Source organism: Acomys russatus, chromosome 18, assembly GCF_903995435.1.
Source record: "Acomys russatus chromosome 18, mAcoRus1.1, whole genome shotgun sequence".
Lineage (NCBI taxonomy): Eukaryota > Metazoa > Chordata > Mammalia > Rodentia > Muridae > Acomys > Acomys russatus.
Genome location: NC_067154.1, coordinates 21,434,554 through 21,460,092, shown reverse-complemented (window position 1 = coordinate 21,460,092; position 25,539 = coordinate 21,434,554). Strand labels below are relative to the sequence as shown.

At 43.4% G+C, this 25,539-nt stretch overlaps 1 protein-coding gene across 1 annotated transcript in view; it reads right to left on the bottom strand.

The window, feature by feature from the left end:
• Window positions 1–9,107, bottom strand: part of Vwa8 (von Willebrand factor A domain containing 8) — a 309,886-nt gene extending 300,779 nt beyond the window's left edge. The window contains exon 1 of the mRNA XM_051160869.1: window positions 8,757–9,107. Coding sequence (XP_051016826.1) covers window positions 8,757–8,916 — 160 coding nt within the window. The 5' untranslated portion in view covers window positions 8,917–9,107. The remainder of the gene's footprint in view (window positions 1–8,756) is intronic.
• Window positions 9,108–25,539: the final 16,432 nt, after the last annotated feature.

Below are 25,539 nucleotides of genomic sequence, written 5' to 3'. Positions count from 1 at the left end.
CAGATCACTGTGAGTTTGAGGCCAGCCTGGTCTACAAAGCGAGTCTAGGACAGCCAAGGCTACACAGAGAAACCTTCTATCTCAAAAAAAAAATAAATTAATTAATAATATAATAATAATAATATTAATAGAAAGGTATAAAGAAACATTCAAATTTTTCTTTGTTGCAGAAAAGTATTATGAAAATAAAACTTCTAAGAGAAGAGGCATATTCAGACAATCGTAAAGTACAAGTAAAGCAGAGATACAAACTCAAGGAGATGAAGGAGTAAGAAACGTCTGATGGCCAAGAGCCTCTAGTCTTTCAAAACACGGTGGCCGCCCAACCACCGGGGTAATCCTCGTCCACTAAGAGGCCTGATCAAAAGAATAGAAGCAGAAGTCACCTTAGGTGTCAGTGTTCACAGCATACTACAAACAACAGCCTTTGCTACTGCGCTTACCAATCAGGAAAACGTCTAGGGAGCAACCTAAAAATAAATGTACAAACCACACATATTTGCAGACAAGAAAACTATTTGAAGACTTGAAGACAGTTTAGTTTTCAAGTGTGTTTTTCATGTTAGAGGGTGGATGTTTTAATCATCACTATATCCTGTGCCAAATACAGTATTTCAAACTGTAGATATTCAACAAATGTTTGACAAGTGAACAAATGATTAATTTTAAATTAACTACTGTCTCTAAGATACTGTTTTTAAGCCCTGAATAGTATTTTTCTGCATTTTTTGACTATTTACAGACATGTTCATAAGTCAAGCCATTTATAACAGATTTATTTAAATGAATGGTTTAAGAGGAAATGTGAAAATCAATGGGTAACATAATTTATGCAGAAGAAACCAATGCAAGCTTCTCTTGAGGACAAGCTTTCTTGTTAATTCTAACTTAAGAATTTTAAAGTCAGATGCAGTTACACATGCGTGTGATCCCAGAGGGGTGCCACAAGTTTTAGACTACTCAAGGCAACATTGCCTTTACATGAAATAATCAAGTAATTAAAAGGAAAGCCAGGTGTGGTGATTGACACCTTTTATCCCTACAGTCAGAGGCAACTGGTTCTAAGTGAGTCTGAGGCAGCCTGGTCTTCATACTGAGTTCCAGGCCAGCCATGGCTACACAAGACCCTGACAAGAATAGACACAGGGTAGGCGTGCTCCCACACCTTCTAATCCCTGAACAGCAGAAAAGAGGCAGAAGGATCAAAAGTTCAAAGACATCCTTTGACAATTTACAAAGTTTAAAGCTAGCCTTGACTACATGAGACCTATCTCAAAAAGGGTTAAAATATAGGATACTCAGTGACAACTAGAATAATTAGAGTAACCAGAATGAGCCCATTTTAAAAATACAAATACAATGTTGCTGAGTATTTAATTGCATATATAATAAATAATGCAAATAAAACCCATATAAGCTCAATCCATGTATTGTACAAAATCACCACATATATCTATAGTCATTTATCATATGTCTCACTCAGACATGGAAGAAATATGCTTGTAATTTTTAATTAAAAAGAATCCAAATGCTAAAACCTTCCAAATAAAATTAAATTTAGAAAATATTTAAAAGTAGAAAGTTTTAACTTTACTTCTAGAATATGTCTTACTTAAAGGGAGTTCTCAAAGGTTTATAAGAAAAAACATGTTTAAATAATAAAAAGTAATTAATGTTACACAAACCCTTTTGTCCATTACTCATTTCAGTGGACACCTATTGTGTTTAAATGTCTAGCATTCTTTATCCATTCTTGGACATCAGAATCCCTGTCTCCAGGCTGGAGAGACGCCTCAAAGGTTAAGAGCACTGGCTGTTCTTTCAAAGGTCCTGAGTTCAATTCTCAGCAACCACATGGTGGCTCACAACCATTTAGAATGAGATCTGGTGGCCTTTTCTGGCCTGCAGGCACATAATAAATAAATAAATCTTTAAAATATATATATAAACAAAAATAAAAGAATCCCTGTCTTCAACAGACACCCTAATCCTGACCTTTACCCTCCACCCCTAGAGATGAGGTCTCTGCACAGAACAGCTAGAACAGCCCACCCTCAGGCCACAGTGACTGCTTCAAAGATGAGCAGATGACTGAAGTCTTGCCATAAACAGCTTGGAAATTTGGTTCATGGTGGCAGTTTCTTTAACACTGAGGTCTGACATGGTGGTGTACACTTTTGATCCCAGCATCTGGAAAGCAGAGGCAGGCAGATCTCTAGGAGTTCCAGGCCAACCAAGACTACACAGTGAGACTTTGTCTAAAAACAAACAAACAAAGACAGCATTTGAACACGAGTATCTGGTCTAGCCAGAAGAAATAGAGTCTCTCTTGAAACTGACCAGCTAACATGCTTTTGAGAGTATACTTAAAACCACGTGGCTGCTGATTGACACTCATTCTAGTAAGGCAAGGCAGGCCCAGAAAGCATAACCATGTCATTTTACAGACAAGGGATGGCTCAGAAGTGGGGCTGTGGTGGTGCATGCCACTAATCCCAGCACTCTGGGGGAAGAGGCAGGTGGATTTCTGAGTTCGAGGCCAGCCTGGTCTACAGATCGAGTTCCAGGACAGCCAGGGCTACACAGAGAAACTCCCTGAGGACATTCTGAAAAAAAAATCTAATAAAAAATACAGTCACTCACAAATACTCATCAATAAGTTAATCTCAGAGCAAACTCCATTAAAGCAAGACTTCCTGATCTTTATATAGGGAACTTTTTTCCTTTACAATAAAATATTAATGGGAAATTTTGATCTGTCACATTTTTTTCATCTCTAGAATTTGACCAATTCTGTCCTCTGTGGCTCTGGGTCATTAATATCAGCCAATTCCAGAAACCTTTTGTTTTCTTTCTTCTCTCTCTTCTCTCTCTCTCTCTCTCTCTCTCTCTCTCTCTCTCTCTCTCTCCCTCTCCCTCTCCCTCTCCCTCTCCCTCTCCCTCTCCCTCTCCCTCTCCCTCTCCGTCTCTCTGTGTGTGTGTGTGTCCTTAGCTGTCCTGGACTCACTTTGTAGACCAGGCTGGCCTCAAACAGCCTGCCTCTGCCTCCCGATGCTGGGGTTACCGGCGTGCACCACAGCGCCCCGCTACCTTTTATTCTCTTTTACAATGTTTAATCGATACAAAATTTTACAGTGAATAGCTGTCAGTTTTATTTTAAACTGACAATTTCCTTTTTGTTGTTGTTGCTCTTGTTTGTTAGTATTTGACACTCAGACTCTCTGCATAACCCTGGCAGTCCTGGAACTCACTAGGTAGAAACGAGGCTGGTCTGGAATTCAGTTATCCATCAGCCTCTGCCTCCCAAGTGCTGCGATTAAAGGCCTGAGCCACTACGCCTGGCTTTGATAATTACTTTTTAACTGTTACATTGGGGTGTGTGTGTACGCTTCCTTAATATACTGCTACACAGCACTCAAGCAGAGGCAGGAGCTTCTCTGTGACATCAAGGCTACCCTGGTCTATAGAGGGAGCTCCAGTACAGCCAGGACTATATAAAGAGACCCTGATTCAAAATAAATAAACAAGTAAGCAAAGTGTTACTACATCTGATACTTTGTTTGCTAACCCCTGGAAAAAAGTTGGGATATTCTGCCCAAATATTTCAAGATCTTCACCAGTCTCAAAACTGCTGTATATACAACATTTCAGGTAATTCTGTGGTAGCCCTTCTCAAATATGCACTCAGTACAGTCTACAGACCATAGATTGTATTAACGAGCACACGAACTTTTACCACACTTGCCGTTCATTTCTGTGAACCTTGCTCAGGACACAATTGTAATGCTAAGGTCAGCTTGGACTGAGGATACCTTTGTACTTTGAGTCCTACACTGATGAAAGCCCACGCCACTTGATGTTTGTAACAACTGACTCTGAGTCAGGCCCAGTAGCTTAGTTACACTCAATCACCAGCTGCTCGTTGATCAGAACAGGCTCAAATAAAACAAATGCTGAGCAAAACCAAGCTGTTTCCACATCTTACTTCTGTAGTCTGTGAGCTGCTTGCCCACATTTCCCGCAGGTCTCTGTAAGTATCTTCAGCTTTGAGCTGTCAATTCTATTAAACTCAAACTGTTCCCAATTTTTATTTTAGCAGCAGCACAGACAAGCTGGCTCACTTCAGGGCTCTCAACAGGGATACTACTGACATTTTGGAATGCATAGTTTCTTTGTTTTGGGAAGTTATCCTGTGCTGTGGACTGTTAGCACGAAAAGCCTGGACTCACTGATGCCAATAGCATCCCTCTTGGTTCAGGGCAAGGGGAATCACATCAGGTCAAAACCCAGTAGTTTAGCTGGAGGGTGGGGGCGCACGCCTTTAATCCCAGCACTCGGGAAGCAGAGGCAGGCAGATCTCTGAGTTCGAGGTCAGCCTAGTCTACAAAATGAGTCCAGGACACAACCTTGTCTCAAAAAAACAAACTAACTAACAAAAACAGTAGTTTAGTGACGCCATTTTTACTTTTTGTTGTTTTTGTACTAAAGATTGAACACAGGACCTTGCACGTGCTAGGCACGCACTCTATCGCTGAGCTATATCCCTAGCCCTCTCCATTGTTTAAGAAGTATACAACCCAGGGGTCCCGCTCAAACTAAGGCACCAGCCAAGGACAATACAGGCGGTAAACTTTAAACCCCTACCCAGATCTAACCAATGGTCAGAACATTGTCCACAGTTGAGTGGAGAGTGGGATATGTCTTTCTCACATACTCTGGTGCCTCACATTTGACCATGTCCCCTGGAGGGGGAGACCTGGTGGCACTCAGAGGAAGGACAGCAGGTTGCCAAGAAGAGACTTGATACCCTATAAGCATATACGGGGGGAAGTAATCCCCCTCAGGAACAGTCATAGGGGAGGGGAATAATGGGAAAATGGAAGGGAGGGAAGAATGGGAGGACACAAGGGATGGGATAAACATTGAGGTGTAACAAGAATAAATTAAAAAAAAAAATTTTTTTTAATTAAAAAAAAAAAGAAGTATACAAAACCTAGAGCAGATTAAAAAAACAAAACACAAAGTGCATCCACAATATCCATCTTAAAAGACTGTGTGTTCCTGCTACGAATCTTCCTAATGACTTAGAAGGTTACAACTGTTCTGGGATCTTACTGTTAAATTCTTTAATATAAAATGAAGCCAGAAGATCCTCAGAGTCAAAAATACTGTTATAGGTCAACAGAGCCAATGAACTCTACAAGGTTCAATATCTGGCAAATCAGAGAAAGACTAAACCATAATAGTTGCTCTCAGTTGAAACCAGTGTTCTGATTTTTTTCCCCCCCAAAGTCACATGACTACTTCTATTACAGCCCAAGGACACAAACTTTAAGTCACAAACATGTATAAGCATGAGGGTTTTTTTTTACTATTCTTATATAAAAATATTTAAAATAGACATTTTATATGTTCAAAAATGAGAAACTGATAAAATAAGAGTACATGCTAAAATTAATATCTAATGTAAGTGATCATATAGGACATTATGTTAATGTTCCCGATCATGAATGATAAATTTTAAAAAATGGTACAATTTGTACAAATATATATTTGCACAAATAATTACTTATACAGTTAGAATATATAATCTGACAGAATCAATACCAAAAGGTAGATGATTACTAATGTGATGAGAGGACTGTTTTATAGGATTTGTCTGTAGTTTTCAATTTTCTAAATGAGAAATGGCTTATTCAGGAACATTTTAGTGTTTCTATAAACAGATCTATTTCACACACAACCATCATAAGGAAAAGGGAGTGAAATCTACATAACAGTAAATGGTGGTAAAGGAAAACAGGAAAGGCCATGGATTTAGAGTGATTTCCAAGCTCATGGCTTTGTAAGGTCCAGTCTAACTGAACCAGCCTGTGGGCTCCCACTGTGATGATGTCACAGTGACCTGTGACTACTCGGTGAGGTAATAAGCTCCTTCCTGTTTCTAAAACCTTGAGATATCACTACTACTAACTATAGCAGAGAGATGATTTACAAGCTATAGATTCCACTAAAAAGCAGGAGGTTGGAGAGGCTGTGGGTTTGTTTGGTTTGGGCTGGTTTGATTTGGTTTGGTTTGATTTGGTTTGGTTTGGTTTGGTTTGGGCTTTTTTGAGATAGGATCTCTCTACATAAAGCTGGCTATGCAGGAACTGTTACATAGACCAGGCTGACCTTAAACTCACTGAGAACCTCCTTCCTTTGCCTCAGGAGTGCTGGGATTAAAGGTATCGCCACCACTTTCATCCTGTTTTTTGTAGGAGAAATAAACCTGTTTTTGTTTTGATCCCAAGTGTGGGATGGGGAAGAGAGCAGGATGTTTACCACTTAGATGTGAGAGAGGTTGGAACTTGGTTTCTGGCTGTTCATCCCTGCTCTTCAAGAGGCTCCGCCTGAGGCTCCTGGTTCCGGTTGCTCCAGGTTCCAGCAGCCAAGTTTGGTGGGATTGCTGGTCTGCTGAAATCCTGCTGACTACGCCAGGAGATTCGTTTCCTAGGAACTGATACTCAGAAGGTTTCATTCCTATTTTTCTTAATCTCCCTTCCCTCTTGTTTAGGCTAGTAGGGCTGTAAGGGAGGTATGCTCATTTAATAAGTTCATAATAAAGTGTAATTGTTAAGAAAATTGAGCCTACAGTTTTGTTTTTGTTTGTTTTGTTGTTGTTTGTTTGTTTGTTTTTTCAGACAACCATTTCACTGTGTTTCCTTGGCTAGCCTGGAACATGAAGTACTGGGATTAAAGGTGTAAGCCACTTTGCCCAGCCTCTTTACTTTTTACATAAATGCCTCCCCACCTCCCATCCACCCCCACCTTCTTATCATGCTTAGTAAAGGTAGTATCTTGAAAGCCAGCAAAGCAATTGCAACCTCTCACAAAAACACCCTTCATGAACTTTAACCTAGTAAGCCATCGAAAGCCTGTACAGTGTTGACAGGCACCGAAGAAACATACAGGCAAGGCCAGCAGGCATAAAGTGCAAGAGAAGAAAAGCACATGACTTGCATCTGTTTTCATGTTCTTTGTTCTTCTGTCACACTGCTAGGAAGCAGCTACAATTTACAAGCAGAGAACACAGTCTGGCCACATGTTGGAGCACAGCTGACTCTTCTCAGCATCAACCCTAACCCATCAGAGCCTGCTGCTTTCTGTGCCGTTACATGTCTGCTATGACCTCTGACTGCAAATGTGCCAGTCTAACCTTGAAAGCCTTGACCTTAGGAGTCTGGCTAGCCAGGAGTTGGCCTTTTATTTTGTCATGAGGACTCTTTCTTGTGCCCAGATCTCTGGTGAGCTTACAACTTTATTAACCCACGGTTCTCGTAGCTTCAGTGTTACAGTCTTTGTTATAGCAAGGCAGGTCAGGTTAGCACAGTGCACTTATGACCTGGCCTGCCAGAGCCAACCACCTAGTCTAAGAAGTCAGTACACTGTGCATAACGTATCCAGGCCTCACCTGTGAGACCAAATCTATACTTTGTTGGATAAAACAGAAAACCAAGGGCATTTAAAGCTACCCTCTACTACCTATAAAACAGAGTTTTCGATTCCATACCCATGAGTTTCTAAACTCATTCATTATGGAGAATAATCTTCATTTAAAAAAATAAAAAAAAATTATTTTCAAGTAAATGTTCTATCTGCTTACTCTTGGCCCTGATAGCTAGAGTACAAAAATGGATGCCATCCAAACCTGCTCAACCCTAAACCCCCAGATTATGTCACATTCTGCCCTGGACATCTGCCTTCTATGAGAGAAAAGTGTTTTATTTGTGTGTATATATATATATACACATATATATATATACATATATATATATATATATATATATATATATATATATATATATATATATATATATATATATATATATATATATATAGTGTAACGCCAAAACCCTCATGCTTGGGTCCATGGCTAGTGGGTTGACGGATTCAAAATTGGTGAGATGACATTATTTGGAGATGACACATACCAGGAGGTGGGCCTAGTCAGACAAAGTAGAACCTGTCACTGAAAAGTAGGTCTTGTCCCTGACGCTTTTCTCTGCCTCCCTGAAGAGCGGCTTCGATTTGCTAAGCCTAGTTGCCACCATGGTTTTCTGCCTCAACACAAGCCATGGGAAAGGAGACAGCAAGCATACACTGAAACATCTGAAACTATGAGCCGAAAGAAATCCTTACTTGTTTTATGTTGTTTTTGTGTTCTGACACACAGAGTTAAAGTGAGTAACAATGGAAAATAAATAAATGTTCTAAAAGTTATAACTGAGGAAAGGCAAGTTCGTTCGTTCTCTCTCGGACTCATTTACTCCAACTATAGTCTAGGGTTTTAACTAAATGTATGACTTTCAGTTCTAAGAATGCTTGAAACTGAGTCTTCTAGTAAACTTCCGAAGGTCCATGGACACAGATTCTCCAGCAAGAATGTACACGTGTCTATGCCAACACAAGCCCTAAGCTGGCACATGATACAAAACCGGCTACCGAGCCCTGGGAGTCAAAGATCAAGGTCAAGCGCGGGTTTTTAACAGCCCCTAAAGGCTGCTGCATAAACCTGAGTGTCCTCTGGTCTAAGTTGGGATTCTTGTAGTAAACCTCTAGTGGGAGGGAGAAGAAAGCAGTGTTCCTAGACATCAGAGACCTTAATCCAGACCCTTCAGATTTCAGAGTGGAGCCCAGGGGGCGCCAGCGCTTTGCCCCGCATCACACAGCAGCGAAGGGGAAGCGGCAGCAGTGAAGCCGGTGTGCCCAGTTACCTGAGTCGGTTCCCCGGGCGTGCATCAATCTGACCTCCAGCCGCTGCCGGTCCCCGCCCGGCCTGCCTCGCACCACCTGCCGCAGGAGCAGCCGCACACGCCGCGAGGCCACGTCGCCGAGGCCGCCCGGGGCTCCCAGGAGGAGGAGGCGGGACTGCATGGTGCAGGTGCCACGGCGGGAGACCTCCAGGGGCTGCGGGGGCCGAGCGCCGTCCCGGGACACAGCAGGAGGCGGTGCGGCAAGCGGGACAGGAAGAGGCTGGGAGGCGGGTCCGCCGGAAACTCCTTCCCCCGGCGCGCCGGGCTCCGCGGTGTGGGCCCGGCCCCGGGACGCAGGGCAGGTCGAGCGCCGACCGGTAGAATCGGCCACCCGGGCCCAGAGCACCGCCCCAGGCGTGGTTATCTCCACCTACGGTCCCGAGCTGGGGAGATGCCAAAGACCTTTAGCACAGTTCAGCTCTTGGCCGCTAGCCCAGTGTGTTATGATGCATGCACTGTGAGCTTTCCCTCAATGCTGCTTCAAATCTTTTTTTTTTTTTTTTTTTTTTTTTTTTTTGGAATTGAGAGAATACACGGGAGGTTATGGAATTCTACCTATTTTAAGTCGTTGTCATCTTCCCCCGGGTTCCTTACAACAGGCTTTAAAAGCCTCCTTCTGTGTCTTTTTAGCCTTCCTTTGTTGCTCCTGTTTTTATCATCTTCTAAACTGTGAGTGGAAACTGTACATTATAATGGTGCATGAAAACGTTTAACTATCAGAAGGATCCAGAGCAACCGCTTTACAGTCAGGCTACAAGGCAAGGGTTATATAAACATAATTTATGTCTTTAGTGAGCAAAAAGTAGGACACTGACTAAGGCTCTCTCTCTTCCATGCATTCCAAAAGCAGCAGCAGGCTTCCATAAAACAGACAAAGCCTGGTGTAATTATGCTACGGCCCCAAATGTCAAGAGTGAATTAACCAAAGCAAAAAGTTTAAATGAAGTTCTGCGCAATGAAATCAAGCAAACAGGATGCGGGCCTCACTCTCAGCGGATAGCCTTGCCAAGGCTAGACCTATCAGTATCTTGCCTCCGCGTTGAACAACTACAGCCCGAGCACATAAATTTGGGATAAGAGCTGAGAGGAAAGCAACCAAGATTACACTGTAAGTTAGAACTTGGGCTGAGTAAAGAGCGCATTGAGCGTCTTGCTGAGGAACTTGAACTTCAGGAAGAAATGGAGGGGAGAGGGGAGGGAGGCTTGTAATCTACTTCGGAAAAGTGAAAATAAAGATGGTCAGTATTTAAAGTGTCAAAACAACGTCATTGCATGGGTACAGTCTCATTTACTATGCACAATTACCCCTGTTAGGTCTCAAACCCTGTACAACTAGCTGAGGGGCCTATGAACACATCAAAGAGGGCGCTGGCCACATCCTCAAGCTCTCCTCGGCCACTACCTATTTCAGGGTGGTCCTGGCGACAAGCCCATCCGGTTCTCTGAACTTTCCAACCCAGGGCCTGGAATGCCCTTCCCCCAGCAGCTCATTCCTATATAATCCAGCTATTTTGACTACTCTGGCCCTCTTTTGGTATCCTGGTCTCCCGGCCTCTTGGCTCTTGGCTCTCCTTCCCTCTCCTCCCCATTCCCCTCACATGGCCCTGCTCAGTCAATTGGTCATGTCTGCTCTGGACCCTGCCAGATGTCTCCTGAGGAAGGTTCACAGAAATGAATAGCCACAGGACTCTAAATTAGCTGCATGCAACCATGTGACCCTAATGGGACACTCTAGCAGCCTTGACCAGTCCAGAGGAAGTACTCCCCTTGGAAAACTCCTTGCACTTGGCCTTGGGGATGGTCATGGCATTATACCTGAGAGAACTTCCTTTGTGGTCTCCTTCAGGCTCAAGAAATTGTTCTGCTCTCTTTTGTAGCTCATGTCTCCAGCCCTCCTCCTGATGTACTCAGAAGTTGGAAGCTATGCCTGCTAGTCCAGACACCGGCAGGATTCTTCAGAATGTGGAGTGATTGTACCTTCTTGCCCATAGATCTGAGCCCTACTTTCTAAGTCTAGTGAGAGAAAATACCCTTCTTAGCATCGTGTTCCCATAAGCAGTTGCTTCGTGGACTGTTTGGCATTGTATCATGTGAATTCATTTCTTCATTCAACTGAGAGTTGTCTATTACTGTTCAAAGTATATCTACTAGCTAAGATCAAGTGTGAAACACAAACAGCGTGCATAATAATGGGCTGCCACATGGGGTGTGTGTGTGTGTGTGTGTGCACGTGTGCGTGTGCATGCGGGCGCCTATTTTTAAAGGAAGAGGAACAAGTTGCTCCATGTGCAATCACCTGAAGTGAGGTGTGGGGAGCAGAGCAAGCAGCGGGGTTCTGTGTGGGACAGTGCTGATGGGAACAGGCAGGGCAGTGTAGGGGGAAGGCAGGAATGTGCTCTCCATGCTCATGTTGAGTGTGTTGCCTGAATGGGAGGGAGGGCCTGGAAGGAGAAAGTCTATGCATCCCTGAAATGGACTGAGGCATAGCACTGGGAATGGCAGCCTCCAGAAAGCCACCGTGAATAAGAAAAAATCTCCAGGATTTTCCGCTGACAACTTTAAGAATAATAAATTGACCCTGACAAGGCGACACCCTCAGGAGACGGGGGGGGGGGGGGGGGGGGGGGAAAGAGACAGCACAATGGCTTAAAGGGTGACTTTGGTGCTGCCTTGGCAACTAAGACGAGCCATGAGGAACTCAGAGTATGTGGCAGAGCTAACCCAGGCTGTTGTCATCTTACCTTGCCTGGTGTAACTGTCAGTGGGCTCTGTCTCTCCATCAGATGGCTCTGCAGGTGCCACTGTTACTGTAGAAAGGCATATGAGCATCCAGAGAGTGTTCTACATTCCCCAAGCACCGAAACAGACAGACATCAACTGATGCTCATGGAGATGGAACTCAAGGACATACCAAGTCACAAGGTCTGGATGGTGAATGTGCTTGAGGAAGGATAAAGGGTGGGTATGGACCAGACCATCATTCCCACAGAAGAAGGGGGTCAAGTTCTGAGAAGTGCCAACCACCACTTCATGCCTGTGAAGGAGAAATGTTTGGAAAAACCTGGACAAACTATCCTGTGGGCCTCTTCAAGCCCCCTTTACACGGTGCCCAGATTATACAGGCATCTCCAAGGAGAAGGTTGTGGACCTTCAGTTGAAAATGGCCGAGAGGAAGAACATTATGTGGATTGTGTTAACTACCCTGGATGATCTCTGAGCAAATGTGGAGCGAAGCCCAGCGTTTTTCTCCTATGCAGGCATCAATGGGTCCATATAGAGGCTCCTGAAGTGATGGGCACCTAGCTCTCGAGTTGGGTCTGGAGGAAGAATCCAGAAGGCAGGTGCTTCCTTGCGTATCCTTCCTGAGAAACGTTCAATACCCTGAGTACCAACCAGTCCACAAGGGAGAAAGTGGCATTGCTGACAAGGTCAGCTATGCTGTGAGGCCATCCCCAAGGATCACCGCTGCTACATGCCCTAAATAGCTGTCCATATGGCCAGAGCCGTGACGAATGCAGATCATAAGGTATCTAGAGAACTTTATATTAAAGATGTCGTCCCATGCCTCGTTAATGGGATGAGAAAAAGAGGTTCGCCGAGGTGGTATGTCTGAGTCTGAGCTACTGGCAAAGCCAAGGAATTTTGCAACAACAGCCCAACTTTGTAGTCCTGAGCTTCCCAGTGATTTCCAACATGGCACCCAACAGTGTCATTATTCACTATGTGCTAACAGGACCTTGTCTCTAGACAAGGTGTAGCACACTGACTTGAGTGCTTAGTATAAGACAGAACCACAGATAGAACCCAGACCCTAACTTTTGTGATTCCCCGTGGTCTCTGAGAAGGAACACTTCAAACATGTCTTCAAAGACCACAGAGTTGTGAAGATGGCTGTTTTTCAACTAGAACCAAAGGCCACATCCTAGATTCATTCGCTCATTAAGCTCTGTAGGATTCGGGACTGGATTACATCGATGGAAAAGGGTGACATCCATGACTACCTGTTTGTTTGCTTGTTACTGCTCATAAGAGTCCTTGCAGCATCTGTTAGAAAGCATCCTCCGACGAGCCCTGGGAAGCTGGTATGACTATCACTGATAAACTAGGATATGATGAAGATGGGTTTGAGGATCTTCACCAAGAATGCTGTCGTGACAGTTCCCGTCAAAGCCGAGCATAATTTAAATAACCAAGGAGCTTGATGTTTGAACCTCTGATGTTGGCAGTGATACACAACAAAGAAATGTGGGTTCTCTTATCGACCAAAGGGCTCGACTGGCTCAACATCCATCACCGGACCTGCAGGAGTGTGATGGCAAAGAAAATACAGAAACGGGGTATCAGGAAGCTCTCCAGTGGCCCATCAGAAAGACACAGACGATTTCCAGACAGCGTTCATGCCCACATGTGCTTCCTTATAGTAAAAAATGTCCTGGGAAAGAAAGGCCCATAACATGTTTTTCTTCTTCCTCCCTAATTTCCTTCTTGACTTTAAAATACTAAGAAGAAGTGAAAAAAACAATCCACTTTGCTATTTTCTTGCAAATAGTCTTTTATAATTTTTTGACAGAGTCTGTCTATGTAGTCCTGGCTGTTGTAGAACTCACTATGTAGAGCAGGCTGGCCTCTAACTCAGAGATTCGCCTGCCTCTGCCTCTGCCTCTGCCTCTGCCTCTGCCTCTCTGCCTCTCTGCCTTTCTGTCTCTCTGCCTCAGCCTCTCTGCCTCTCTGCCGCAGCCTCTCTGCCTCTCTGCCTCTGCGCCTCTCTGCCTCAGCCTCTCTGCCTCTCTGCCTCAGCCTCTCTGCCTCTCTGCCTTTCTGCCTCTCTGCCTCAGCCTCTCTGCCTCTCTGCCTCTGCCTCTCTGCCTCAGTCTCTCTGCCTCTGCCTCTCTGCCTCTCTGCCTCAGCCTCTCTGCCTCTCTGCCTCTCTGCCTCAGCCTCTCTGCCTCTCTGCCTCAGCCTCTCTGCCTCTCTGCCGCCTCTGCCTCTCTGCCTCAGCCTCTCTGCCTCTCTGCCTCTGCCTCTCTGCCTCTCTGCCTCTCTGCCTCAGCCTCTCTGCCTCTCTGCCTCTGCCTCTCTGCCTCAGCCTCTCTGCCTCTCTGCCTCTGCCTCTCTGCCTCAGCCTCTCTGCCTCTCTGCCTCAGCCTCTCTGCCTCTCTGCCTCTCTGCCTCAGCCTCTCTGCCTCTCTGCCTCAGCCTCTCTGCCTCTCTGCCTCTCTGCCTCTCTGCCTCAGCCTCTCTGCCTCTCTGCCTCTCTGCCTCTCTGCCTCTCTGCCTCAGTCTCTCTGCCTCTCTGCCTCTCTGCCTCTGCCTCTCTGCCTCTGCCTCTCTGCCTCTCTGCCTCAGCCTCTCTGCCTCTCTGCCTCTCTGCCTCTGCCTCTCTGCCTCAGCCTCTCTGCCTCTCTGCCTCAGCCTCTCTGCCTCTCTGCCTCAGCCTCTCTGCCTCTCTGCCTCTCTGCCTCAGCCTCTCTGCCTCTCTGCCTCTCTGCCTCAGCCTCTCTGCCTCTCTGCCTCTCTCTCTCTGCCTCTGCCTCTCTGCCTCTCTGCCTCAGCCTCTCTGCCTCTCTGCCTCTGCCTCTGCCTCTCTCTGCCTCAGCCTCCTCTGCCTCTCTGCCTCAGCCTCTCTGCCTCTCTGCCTCAGCCTCTGCCTCTCTGCCTCAGCCTCTCTGCCTCTCTGCCTCTCTGCCCTCAGCCTCTCTGCCTCTCCTCTGCCTCAGCCTCTCCTGCCTCGACTGCCTCTCTCTGGCCTCAGCCTCTCTGCCTCTCAGCCTCTCTGCCTCAGCCTCTCTGCCTCTCTGCCTCTCTGCCTCTCTGCCTCTCTGCCTCTGCCCCTTCCTCTGCCTCCCAAGTGCTGGGATTAAAGATATTCACCACCACTACCACCTCGCCTTTTGTGGCTGTTTAATTGTTGAGGATGAGCCAAGAATAAAATTGCTACATAAGAAGGGAGGTTCTCACAAAACCAAAGACTTGACAAGGGGTTGACTGACCCTCAAGCCCTGTGGCCAATGATGATAAACCAACAAGTGCTCCATGACGCTCATGATCCAAGCGCTGGTCCATCACTCCTGGTTACCTTGATGCTCATGAGTCCCCATTAAGATCAGTAAATTACGATGTAAAAACTCTGAAAATTTTTTAATTTAAAGCTATAATCATCCACATTCTGTTCACATGATTACCTCAGAAAAATGAATGGTAGGGTAAAAGAAAAGCATAATTTCCTTTAGTATTATTAAGTTACAAAACTGACAAGTATAAGTTCAAATGAAAATGTGCTATTTTATGAATTCAAAAGAGAAAAGAGAAGTGGAAGAAAAGGAGGAATGTCTTGTACCATTATACCCACAATCACAGTCCCAACAACCAAGTCTACAAGCTTGCAGGTCTGGCTGATGACCAGGAGCAGGTATTTATTCGTCCTCTTTGTTCTGAAGGTCCCATTTCAGAAACAGATAACACGATCTAAATCTGAGATCTCTGCTCCTCTACCCTCTCCCATCTCTCTTACTTCATAAAGAACAGGGTTCGCATGACGGAGACCTACCATTGTGGTTAAGAGCCCTAGCTGCTCTTGCAAAGGACCCAGCTTTTGTTCCCAACACCCATATGGCAACAGCCTGTAAGTCCAGTTTAAGGAGGTCTAATGCCCTCTTCTGACCTCCAGGGGCACTGGGCACCAACATGGTGTATATACAAACATATAGGTACTCACTCATGCACATAAAATAAAATGCAGCGAGGGGAGGCTCTAAAAGATCCTTCTATGTCTCTGTACTGGAGATCGGGCTCCCACCACATGCATCTTGCAGGTTCCTTATGCTCTACATATACCATAGAGCTCTACTCCTGCGGGTTTGTGGTCTACTCACAGTAGGAAACATAGTCTTTCCATGGGGGGGGGGGGTCTTCCATTAACCTTCAAAGACTTACAGGACAGATCATTAGAATTTATAAGTAAAACAAAACCAAAGTTTAAATGTCCATCAGCAATTAAGGAACTCAACCATGTTCAACATCTAAGTAAATTTGTTCTTGAGAGAAAATTGGATGTAGCAAAAAATAAATGACAATAATAGAAAGATATTTAGACCCCTGAGGGAGGAGGGTTGTAGGAGATCCTTGACCATGAGGAAGGTAGAGGTAAAGACTTTTGTCAAGGCCTTGCCCAGGAGGACCCAGTGTGGCCTCCCTGAGTACCATATTGGCCCATACTTTTCCTTTCCCAATATAGCAGTGGACAACAGACTTCTTAGAAAATGCCTAACAGAAATGACAATATGTGATGGAGATTGATTTTCATTCAGAACTTTAGATGCACCAAAACAGAAAAGATGTTTTCTTCAAGGCTGTTAAATACAAACAGCCAAAACACTAAGAATGTAACATTTATTTAATTCCTGATTGTGTCATGGTTTTTCTTGCTATAGGTAGTCTATTGTATATTTTTGTAATAATATAAATATATATGTAAAAATAAAAAATGTTTAATAAAAAAATTTTTTAAGAAAAGAAAATGCCTAACAGCACAAATTGTATTGCTCAACATGACAGAAAAAAAAAAAAATTTGTTACACATCAGACAGGTTTTACTGTTATTATTGTGAGTGTGTACATGTGTGGACACATACATGTGTGTGTGGGAGTGTGTGGTAAAGAGGTCAGAGGAAAGCGTTGGAATGACTCTCCCCTCTACCTTACAGGGATTACCAAGACTGCCGAGTGAGCATCTTCTCAGAAACCAGAAGCCCCAGCAAGAACCTAATAAAAATAAAATGCCTTCGTAATAAAAATGAGAGCAGCTAAGAGGATTATCTGATCCGTTGCTGAGGATGGATGTGGGGGGTGGTATAGTTGTTCTTGCATGCACTGTAGCAACCTATGTCAGTGATCTAGAGCTTTTATACTCCTTTATGAGTCTACCCAGGGGAAATGAAGATGTTCCTTAAAAAAAAAAAAAAAAAAAAAGGGGATGAGAATGTTTTTTGCAACATTATTTATAATATTAAAACAAAAAAAATTATTCCATAGGGACAACTAACTGAAGTAATTTATAATTCTTTAGTCATAAAATATAGTATTATGATGGGAATGGTCAAAACCAAAATTATACGGCTAGCATGAGTCTAAATTTTTAAATGTATAAAGATGTGAAACAGGAAATAAAATCATTTGTGTGACTAATTCACGAATAACCATAAATTTCTGTTGAATCTTTTGATGTTTCAAAATGTTTCTCTTATGGGGTTGAAAAGATGGCTCTGTGTTAGGAGTCTTTGCTGGCTGGTAGTGGCCCCCAGTTTGTTTCACAGTACCTGTGCTAGGTAGTTCCCAGCTCTCTGTGACCCCAGCAGGCCTGACACCTTCTTCTGGCCTCCGTGGGGACACACACACCATACACACACACATAAATTTAAGAATTTATTTTAGAGAATTTGAATTAAAATTAAAGAATTTAATTTTTTTTTCTACTATAAGTGTGCACTCATTAGATTCTTGAGGAAATAAGAAAATAAGGACGGAAATGTTAGTTTTATTTCCACACAGAGAGAATTGTTGACATTTAAATCCGTGAATTTAGAAGGCTCTATTATCTGAGCAATGCTAGATAACTGAATAATCTGTTTCTGAATTTGTACATTTCCCTGACATCCTAAAAGGTATACCTAGTTTGCTACTGGGGAAAATAAGAAAGCTTCCAAAGAAAAAGATTCTATTTCCTGCCAGGTGTGATGACCCATGGCTTTAGCTCCAGCACTTGGGAGGCAGAGACAGGTGGATCTAGTGAGTTGAGGCTAACCTGGTCTACATAGGAAGTCCAGGACAACCAGCAGTACATAGTGAGATCCTATCTTAAAAAGAAAAGGGAGAAAGGAAGGAAGGAAGGAAGGAGGGAAAGAAGGAAAAAAGAAAGGCAAGAAGGAAGAAAGGAAGGGGAACGATTTTACTTTAGTGCCTCTCATGTTTTTCTTTGCTTGTTTTTTTTTTTTTTTTTTTTTTTCCTTGCAAGAAACTTCTCTATGCATAAAGAATTTGACAGCAGTTTGTGCCCCGGTGCATTGAAAAAGCCTCGACTTGGATCCTGAAAAGAGTGAATGCAGATGGCTTATAAATATCCCCTTGAGTTGACTCGATCCTCATCCTGCTTAGCCAATCTGGCTGTTTATTACATGAGCCTAGAGCTCTGGAGAAAGTGGGGGCTGAGATGCAAATAATCATGTCACTAGGGTGACAGTTGAAACATGGAGCAGTTTTCCCCCTGGGTACATGTGGCAAAGTCTGCAGGCATCTTTGATGTCCCTGGTTAGGGTATGCTGTTTCTGGTATCTATTCAGATGAAGTCAGAGATGCCGCCAAACAACCTGCAGTGAACAAGACAATCCTTGACCACTCAAAAATAATTAGCAGGACTACCATGTTAGTAGTCTCTATATTGAATAACGCCAGCCTATAGGAAGTAGAGCTACTTCAAAGAAGAAGCTGGATGCTTCCATTATCCTTCAAATCTTACTCTTTCTTTTTTTCTCCCACGTCCCCTTTCTTGTCAACAGTAACTTGCTTTATGCTGGGTGTGCTGACACATGTATGAAGTCCTAGCACTCAGAAGACCAAAGGATTGCTGTGAGTCCAAAGAATTGCTGAGTCCAAGGCTACCCTGGCTACATAGTATAAGGTCAGCCAACTGCACTAAACAGAGAGATTTTTTTTTATCTCAAAACAAAACCATCCACTTTAATTATTAAGGCAAATTAGAAATCTTTGGCCATACTTCAGCATTCATACTTCTCATATACAGGCAAATTCCATGAAATATAATATTTTCACACAACCCCATTCCTCTCCCTTCCCCTGGTAAAACTTTAGTCGGGACTTGTCCTGCAGGAGCTGCCTGATAACATTTTTTTTTTTTTTTTTTTTAATTTCTGTTATGTGCTTCAGTAGAAACTTTCTAAAATGTAAATCTCATGCTATTTATTGCATGAAATAATTCCCTTCTTTTTCCACCTTACCTTTAAGATTAGTGGGGAAGTGGTCATGCACACCTTTAATCCCAGCATTCGGGAGGCAGAGACAGGCAGATCTCTGAGTTCAAGGTCAGCCAAGTCTATCTACCGAGTTCTAGAACAGCCAGGGCTACACAGAGAAACCATGACTGAAAAAGTAAAAACAAACAAAACAAGAAAGATTAACCCAAAACCCCTTATTCATTAGATAAACATCATAACCTAGCCGCCTCCTTTCTCACTCTCCCATACTAGGAGCAGACTTCCTTTGGTAGCCTGCCTCTCCTGGTAGACTTTGGACTCCCTAAGGCAGGATCATTGTCTAGACTTTCTGACATCTTTCAGCATGAATAGTCCTGATTTGTTTGTTGAACTAATAAAGGGGATTCCCCCTAACCGTGTACAGGTCTGAGTGTGGCATATAGTCTCATAGAACACATGTTTAGAAAGGTAAAAATCCGTATTATGAGCTATGGAACCAGGACAGCATGGAACTGGCAAAGCCCAAAGTACAGAAAATAGTTTGAAGGAAAAATAGGACCATCTAAGACTATACTGAGAAGTCAGTGTGTGGTGGCAAACATTGTGTTCTAAGTTTAAATTACTGTGCTTAAGAAATCTAAAAAACAAAAATGCCTCTAACCTGTAAGCCCCACTTGCCCAAGGACCAATAACTTCCGGGAATGCTGGGGTCTACTCTTGTAATTGTCTGGACTTAAACAATTTCAACAAAGCTGTTGTTCATGCAAGATAACAAACTTCATGTTGCTGCTTCTGTCAACTCGCTTGCTTGCTTGCTCCTGACTGCACACAGACAGGATATGTCTTGACTGTACATGGGAGGGATGTGTGCTTGATTACACGTAGGCAGGAAGTACTTCAGTACGATTGCCTCCGATTGCATGAAGGCAGAAGTGCTTAGCCTTGAGAGTTTTACCTTTATAAGCCCCTGATTAATAGAATTTGGTACTACACCTTGAAGATCCTGGATCTGAGGTGTAGACCTCGTGCCGGTATCCGAATAAAGCCTCTTCTTTGTTAAAAAATATACTCATGGTGAGACTGGTGAATCTCTGAACAACCGCAGACCCATAACAAGTGAGTGTGGGAACTAAGAACAAAACACTATATAATCTGGCAGATGAAATTTTTAACGCAATCTCTTTACGGCTCTGCAGACCTGAAGTCGAGGACTAGGGACTTGACAGCAGAACCAAACATGGGAAGACAAGCTGGGCACAAAGAAGAAGAATGAAAACTCAGTGGAGGCTCCTGATTTTCTCCATACCTGCCTGACAAACTCCTAGAATAATGTATTTGTCTAGCCAGCCCTGACCTAAAACCACACAGCAAGAGGAATGCAAGAAAAGAACCTCAAAGGGAGCTATAGTTAGGAAGATAAGTGCGGCCTAGCACATTCCTTTGCTTTAAAAACTTTGAGAAGGCTGATGACAACCTCCCCAGTCTGTAGGCTGCTGTTTTGTCCTATTAACAGTGTCCTTTGCCTTACGGAAGCTTTTCAGTTTCATGAGGTTTCATTTATTAATTGTTGATCTTAGGACTTGAGCTGTTGGTGTTCTGGTCAGGAGGTTGTCCCCAACGTTAAAGGCTATCCCCCAATTTCTCTTCTATTAGAATTAGTGTATCCAGTTTTATGTTGAGGTCTGTGATGTACTTGGACTTGAGTTTTGTGCAGGGTGATGAATATGGGCCTATTTGCATTCTTCTACATGAAGATATCCAGTTAGACCAGCACCATTTGTTAAAGGTGTTTTCTTTTTTTCCACTTTGTGGTTTTGGCTTCTTTGTCAAAAATCAAGTGTCTCTAGTTGTGTGGGTTTATTTCTGGGCCCATTCCATTGATTGACCTGTCTGTATTTATGCCAATACCATGCAGTTTTTATTACTATTGCTCTGTAGTACAGCTTGAAATCAGGTATGATGATACCTCCAGAAGTTCATTTATTGACAGGGTTGTTTTAGCTATCCCGGGCCTGATAGAGGGCCACTACACAAAATATATAAAGAACTCAAAAAAATTGGACACCAACCAACCAAATTACCCAATTAAAATATGGGGTACAGAACTAAAGAGAGAATTCTCAACAGAGGAATCTCTAATGGCCAAGACGCACTTAAATGTTCAGTGTCCCTTAGTCATCAGGGAAATGCAAATCAAAACAACTGAGATTCTTCCACCCATCAGATTGGCTAGGATCAAAAATTTAAGTGCCACCACATCCAGGAGAGAAATTGGAGAAAGGGGAACACTCCTCCATTGCTGGTGGGGGTGCAAACTTATACAACCACTTTGGAAATCAATCTGGGGCTTTCTCAGAAAATTGGGAATAGTTATACCTCAAGACCCAGCTATATCATCACTCTTAGACGTATACTCTAAAGATGCTCCACCATACCACAAGGACACTTACTCAACTATGTTCATAGCAGCTTTATTTGTAATAGATAGAAACTGGAAACAACCTCAATGTCCCTCAACTGAAGAATGGATAAAGAAAATGTGGTACATTTACACAATGGAATACTATTCAGCTATTAAAAACAAGGAAATCTTGAATTTACAAGCAAATGGATGGAACTAGAAAAGATCATCCTGAGTGAGGTAACTCAGACTCGGAAAGACACACACGGCATGTACTCATATGAGTAGATATTAGCCATAAGGTACAGGATAGCCACGCTATAATCCACACACCCAAAGAAGCTAAATAACAAGGAGAGCACAAGGGAGGATGCTTGAATCTCACTCAGAAGGGGAAATAAAATAGGCATTTGAAATAGATGGAGTGACAGAACTTCGTGGAAGAGGGAGTGAGGAGGGGACATGGGTGGGAATCAGGTACAGGTGAGGAAAGGGCTGGAAGAGTTTGGAAATTGGCTGGGGGCATCTCTGGGACCAGGAGAACACTTGGGACTGGGGATGTTCCTGGGAGTCTATGGGGATCACCCCAGCTGAGACTCCCTAGCAGCGGGAGATGTCGAGCCTGAAGTGGCCACCTTCTTTAGCCAGGCAGGACTTTTAGCAGAAGGAGGGGGACACTAAAGCACCCAAAAACCTTTGATTCAAAACGTGTCCTGCCTCTAAGACGTACAGGGATAACAAAAGAGCAGAGATTGAGGGAATGACCAACCAATGACTGACACAACTTGAGACCCATCCCATGGGAGAGAGCCATCCCCTAACACTATTAATGATTCTCAGCTATACTTGCAGACAGGAGCCTAGTATAACTGTCTTTTGACAGCAGCTGATGGAAACAGATGCTGAGACTCACAGCCAAACAGTAGGTAGAGCTCAGGAAGTCTTGTAGAAGAATGAGAGGAAAGATTGAAGGAGCCAATGGGTCAAGGATACCACAGTAAGACCTACAGAGTCAACTAATCTGGGCCCATGGGGGATCACAGAGACCCCCAACCAAAGCGCATGCATGAGCTGGACCTAGGCCCCCTACACATATGTAGCAGATGTACAACTTGTTCTTCGCATGAGTCCCCTAACAATTCGAGGTGGGGAGCTGTCTCTGACTCTGTTGCCTGCCTTTGAATCCTTTTCCCCTAGCTGGCTGCTTTGTCTGGCCTCAGTGGAAGAGGATATGCCTAGTCCTGCTGCCATTTGATATACCAGGGTAGATTTAGTTCCCATGCGGGGGGAGGGGGCTCCACTTTTGTGAGAAGAAGGAGAGGAGGCTGGAGGGAGGGGAAGCTACTAATGGAGTGTAAAGTGAATAAATAAATTAATTAACAGGGGAAAAAACCCTTTTAGAACACTGTCTGGGTATGATGGCACAGGTTTCCATGCCAGTACTGCAGAGGTAGAGGCAAGCCAGTCTCTGTGAGTTCCAGTCCAGCATGGTCTACATAGTGAGTTCCAGGCCAGTCAGGACTACCTTAATTGATGCCCTGATTAAAAAACAAGCACAGAGAAAAGCCAGCCATGGTGGTACACTATTTGTGTTTACCTCATTCAGTGGCTTACATTCCACCTTGTGGGTCTGCTTTTCCATCTGGTAAGAACGTCCTTCAGCCTGAAAAGCTTCACTCAACCTCCCACGCAGCGCAAATCCGCTGCCTGTCATCTCTCAGTTTGTCTATAATATCCCAGCGATACTTGCACTTCTTCCTCTCTGGAGGACAGTTTCAGTGGAACATGGAGCTCTGGTTTAACCCTTTGCATTCAGTCTTCTAGAGACATCAACCCTACCATCATTGAGACCCTAGTGTTGATCACAAGTCAGTTTTACTGTTTTCATTGCGTGTATAACGGGGTGGGGATGGAAACAGAGACAGAACTGACAGTGTCATATCTTAAAATTTAAGCTGCCTTTAAGTTTTTTCTTAATTTTTGATAGTTTAAAATCTGGTCATAATGTAAATATAATTTCCTTTGTAGAGTTTACTAAGATTTCTAGTCCACAGGCATTTTTTTAAAAATCAAATATAACATCTCTTGGGTTTATAAACCAAAGATATATATTTGGTTTATATATGTACATATACATATATAAATATTATATGAATATATTCATTTCATAGTCTTTATTTTCACACCAGGCCAACTTCCAATCTGAGGGAAGCGATTCATGAGTTTTCTAAGTCAACTTCCCAGCTGTATCGCCTTAGAATACCAAATGTCTCTCCCTTAGAATATTAAACAGCACAACGGTTCTGCATTGGTGAGATTAGTTGAACAACGGCTATCTGTCTGTCTGTCTGTCTTTCTTTGTTGTTTGTTTTGTTTCTTTGGTGGGGTTTTAGAGGTTTTTTGTTTGGCTGGTTGGTTGGTTTTTTGTGTTTTGTTTTGTTTTGTTTTGTTTTGTTTTTGAGACAAGGTTTCTCTGTGTAGCCTTGGCTGTGCTGGATTTGCTTTGTAGACCAGGCTGGCCTTGAACTCACAGCCATCCACCTGCCTCTGCCTCCCAAGTGCCAGGATTAAAGGCGTGCGCCACCACGCCCAGCTGACAACTAAAACATTGACCTCCATGAGAGGGAAAGCTCTGTCTTTGTATGTTTGCCTTATGTCGTTCCCAGCACCTGTCAAGGTGACTTCTTCAGGGTAGACACTCAGTAGATATTTATTGAGTTGGTCTACTGGTGAAGGCCTGTAGCCCCTGTTACTCCTGATGCTGAGGCAGGAGGATCACAAGTTCCAGGGCTGCCTGAGCTGAAGAGTAAACGTTTGTGGATTGGATTTCTAAACAATATGGATAGTACTTTACATTCTTTAGTACAACCCCTGGTTTGTAGTGAGTTTTCAACAAGGCTAAGTGGTTATTTGTAATTGATATTCTCAAAGGCATTTACTATAGAAAAAAAAATGCATACCATTCAACTATTGTTCTTCAGATGCTTGGGAAACCCTGATATGAACTAATTCTTTTGAAGATTTAGATAATAAAAAATAAAAACATGAAAAGGGAAAGCACTGGGCAAGGGATCGTGATCAGTGAAGTACTTCAGCTTCTACCTGGAAAGAACGGTGATATTCAAACAAGAAAGACTGAAAATGCTTCACTTTATTTATATATTCGATCCAGGATTTTTAAAAAGACAGTTAAAATTACATATTTGTTTTTAATGTTTTGGGCTTTTTGTTTGTTTGTTTGTTTGTTTGTTTGTCTGCTTTGTTCTGTTTTCTTGAGATAAGATAGCCCAGGCTGGCCTTGAACTCAGTGAATCTCCTGCTTCAGCACCCCAAGACTAGGATTACAGAGATGAGACACCATGTTTGGTTGTGATAGCATCTTTAAGGTACCATATAGCTTCTAGAAACTCCTCCAGCTCTGGGAATAGTGTGACGTTTTTGTAAAGGTCCCTTCTCATTGAACTGTGTGTGGGAGGGGATAGAAGAGAGGACTATGGATCTCAACTACTGGCCAGACAGGCCATGGAGTCCCTGCTCCACCACACACCCAGGAGAGCATGTGAGCTGCTCAGGTGCATGGGAACAGCACTTCCATTTGCCTAGTTTTAATGGTAAGTCAACACCCTGGGACACTGTAAGATCACTGTAACCAGGGCTCTGACCCTGCAAGAATGAGATCAGTGTATTAGAAAAGCCACTGGCAGAGGTCCTAGCCGACATTAAGGAGTCCCTAGATGGGTAAAAAACACACATAGATAGTGAATGTCAGCTACAGTGTCCAGATCACCCAACAAGCTGTAGGAGGCTTTAGTTCTTCCTGATGACCTGTCCTTGTATGTTTCTTGGGAAACAAGACCACCCAGAATCCTAGGGAAACTATTTTTAGGTGAATTAATTAGTAAAAGATCATGGAAATGGGTCCCCTATATCTCATTTGAAAGGCTCACTAATGCTTATGTGGAGAATGACTCCATCTGTCACTGGAAACTCCTGGGTGAAGACTGAGAACTTCACTAACGGGTGTGTGGTCCATTAAGAACCCATTCAGAAAATTACTATACACTGTAGGCTACATGGATTTACAGAGTATAACACCAAGTTTTAAATAGTCAAATCTATAACACACAGACAAATGATTTTATAAATTTCTAAAATGATGGTACTGGTTGAAGATAATACTAGTAATCTCAGTCAAAGGGATTTGAACTGGCTGAACTGACCTTCTGGAAATTTCTGCCACTGACCAACTTAGAAAGAAATTTTGTTATTCTTCATACTCTGTGTTCTCACACCTCATTTGCAACAAACCGCCAAGCAGTGCTATCCTAATCGGGTCTGAACTGAAACCAGTTCTGAA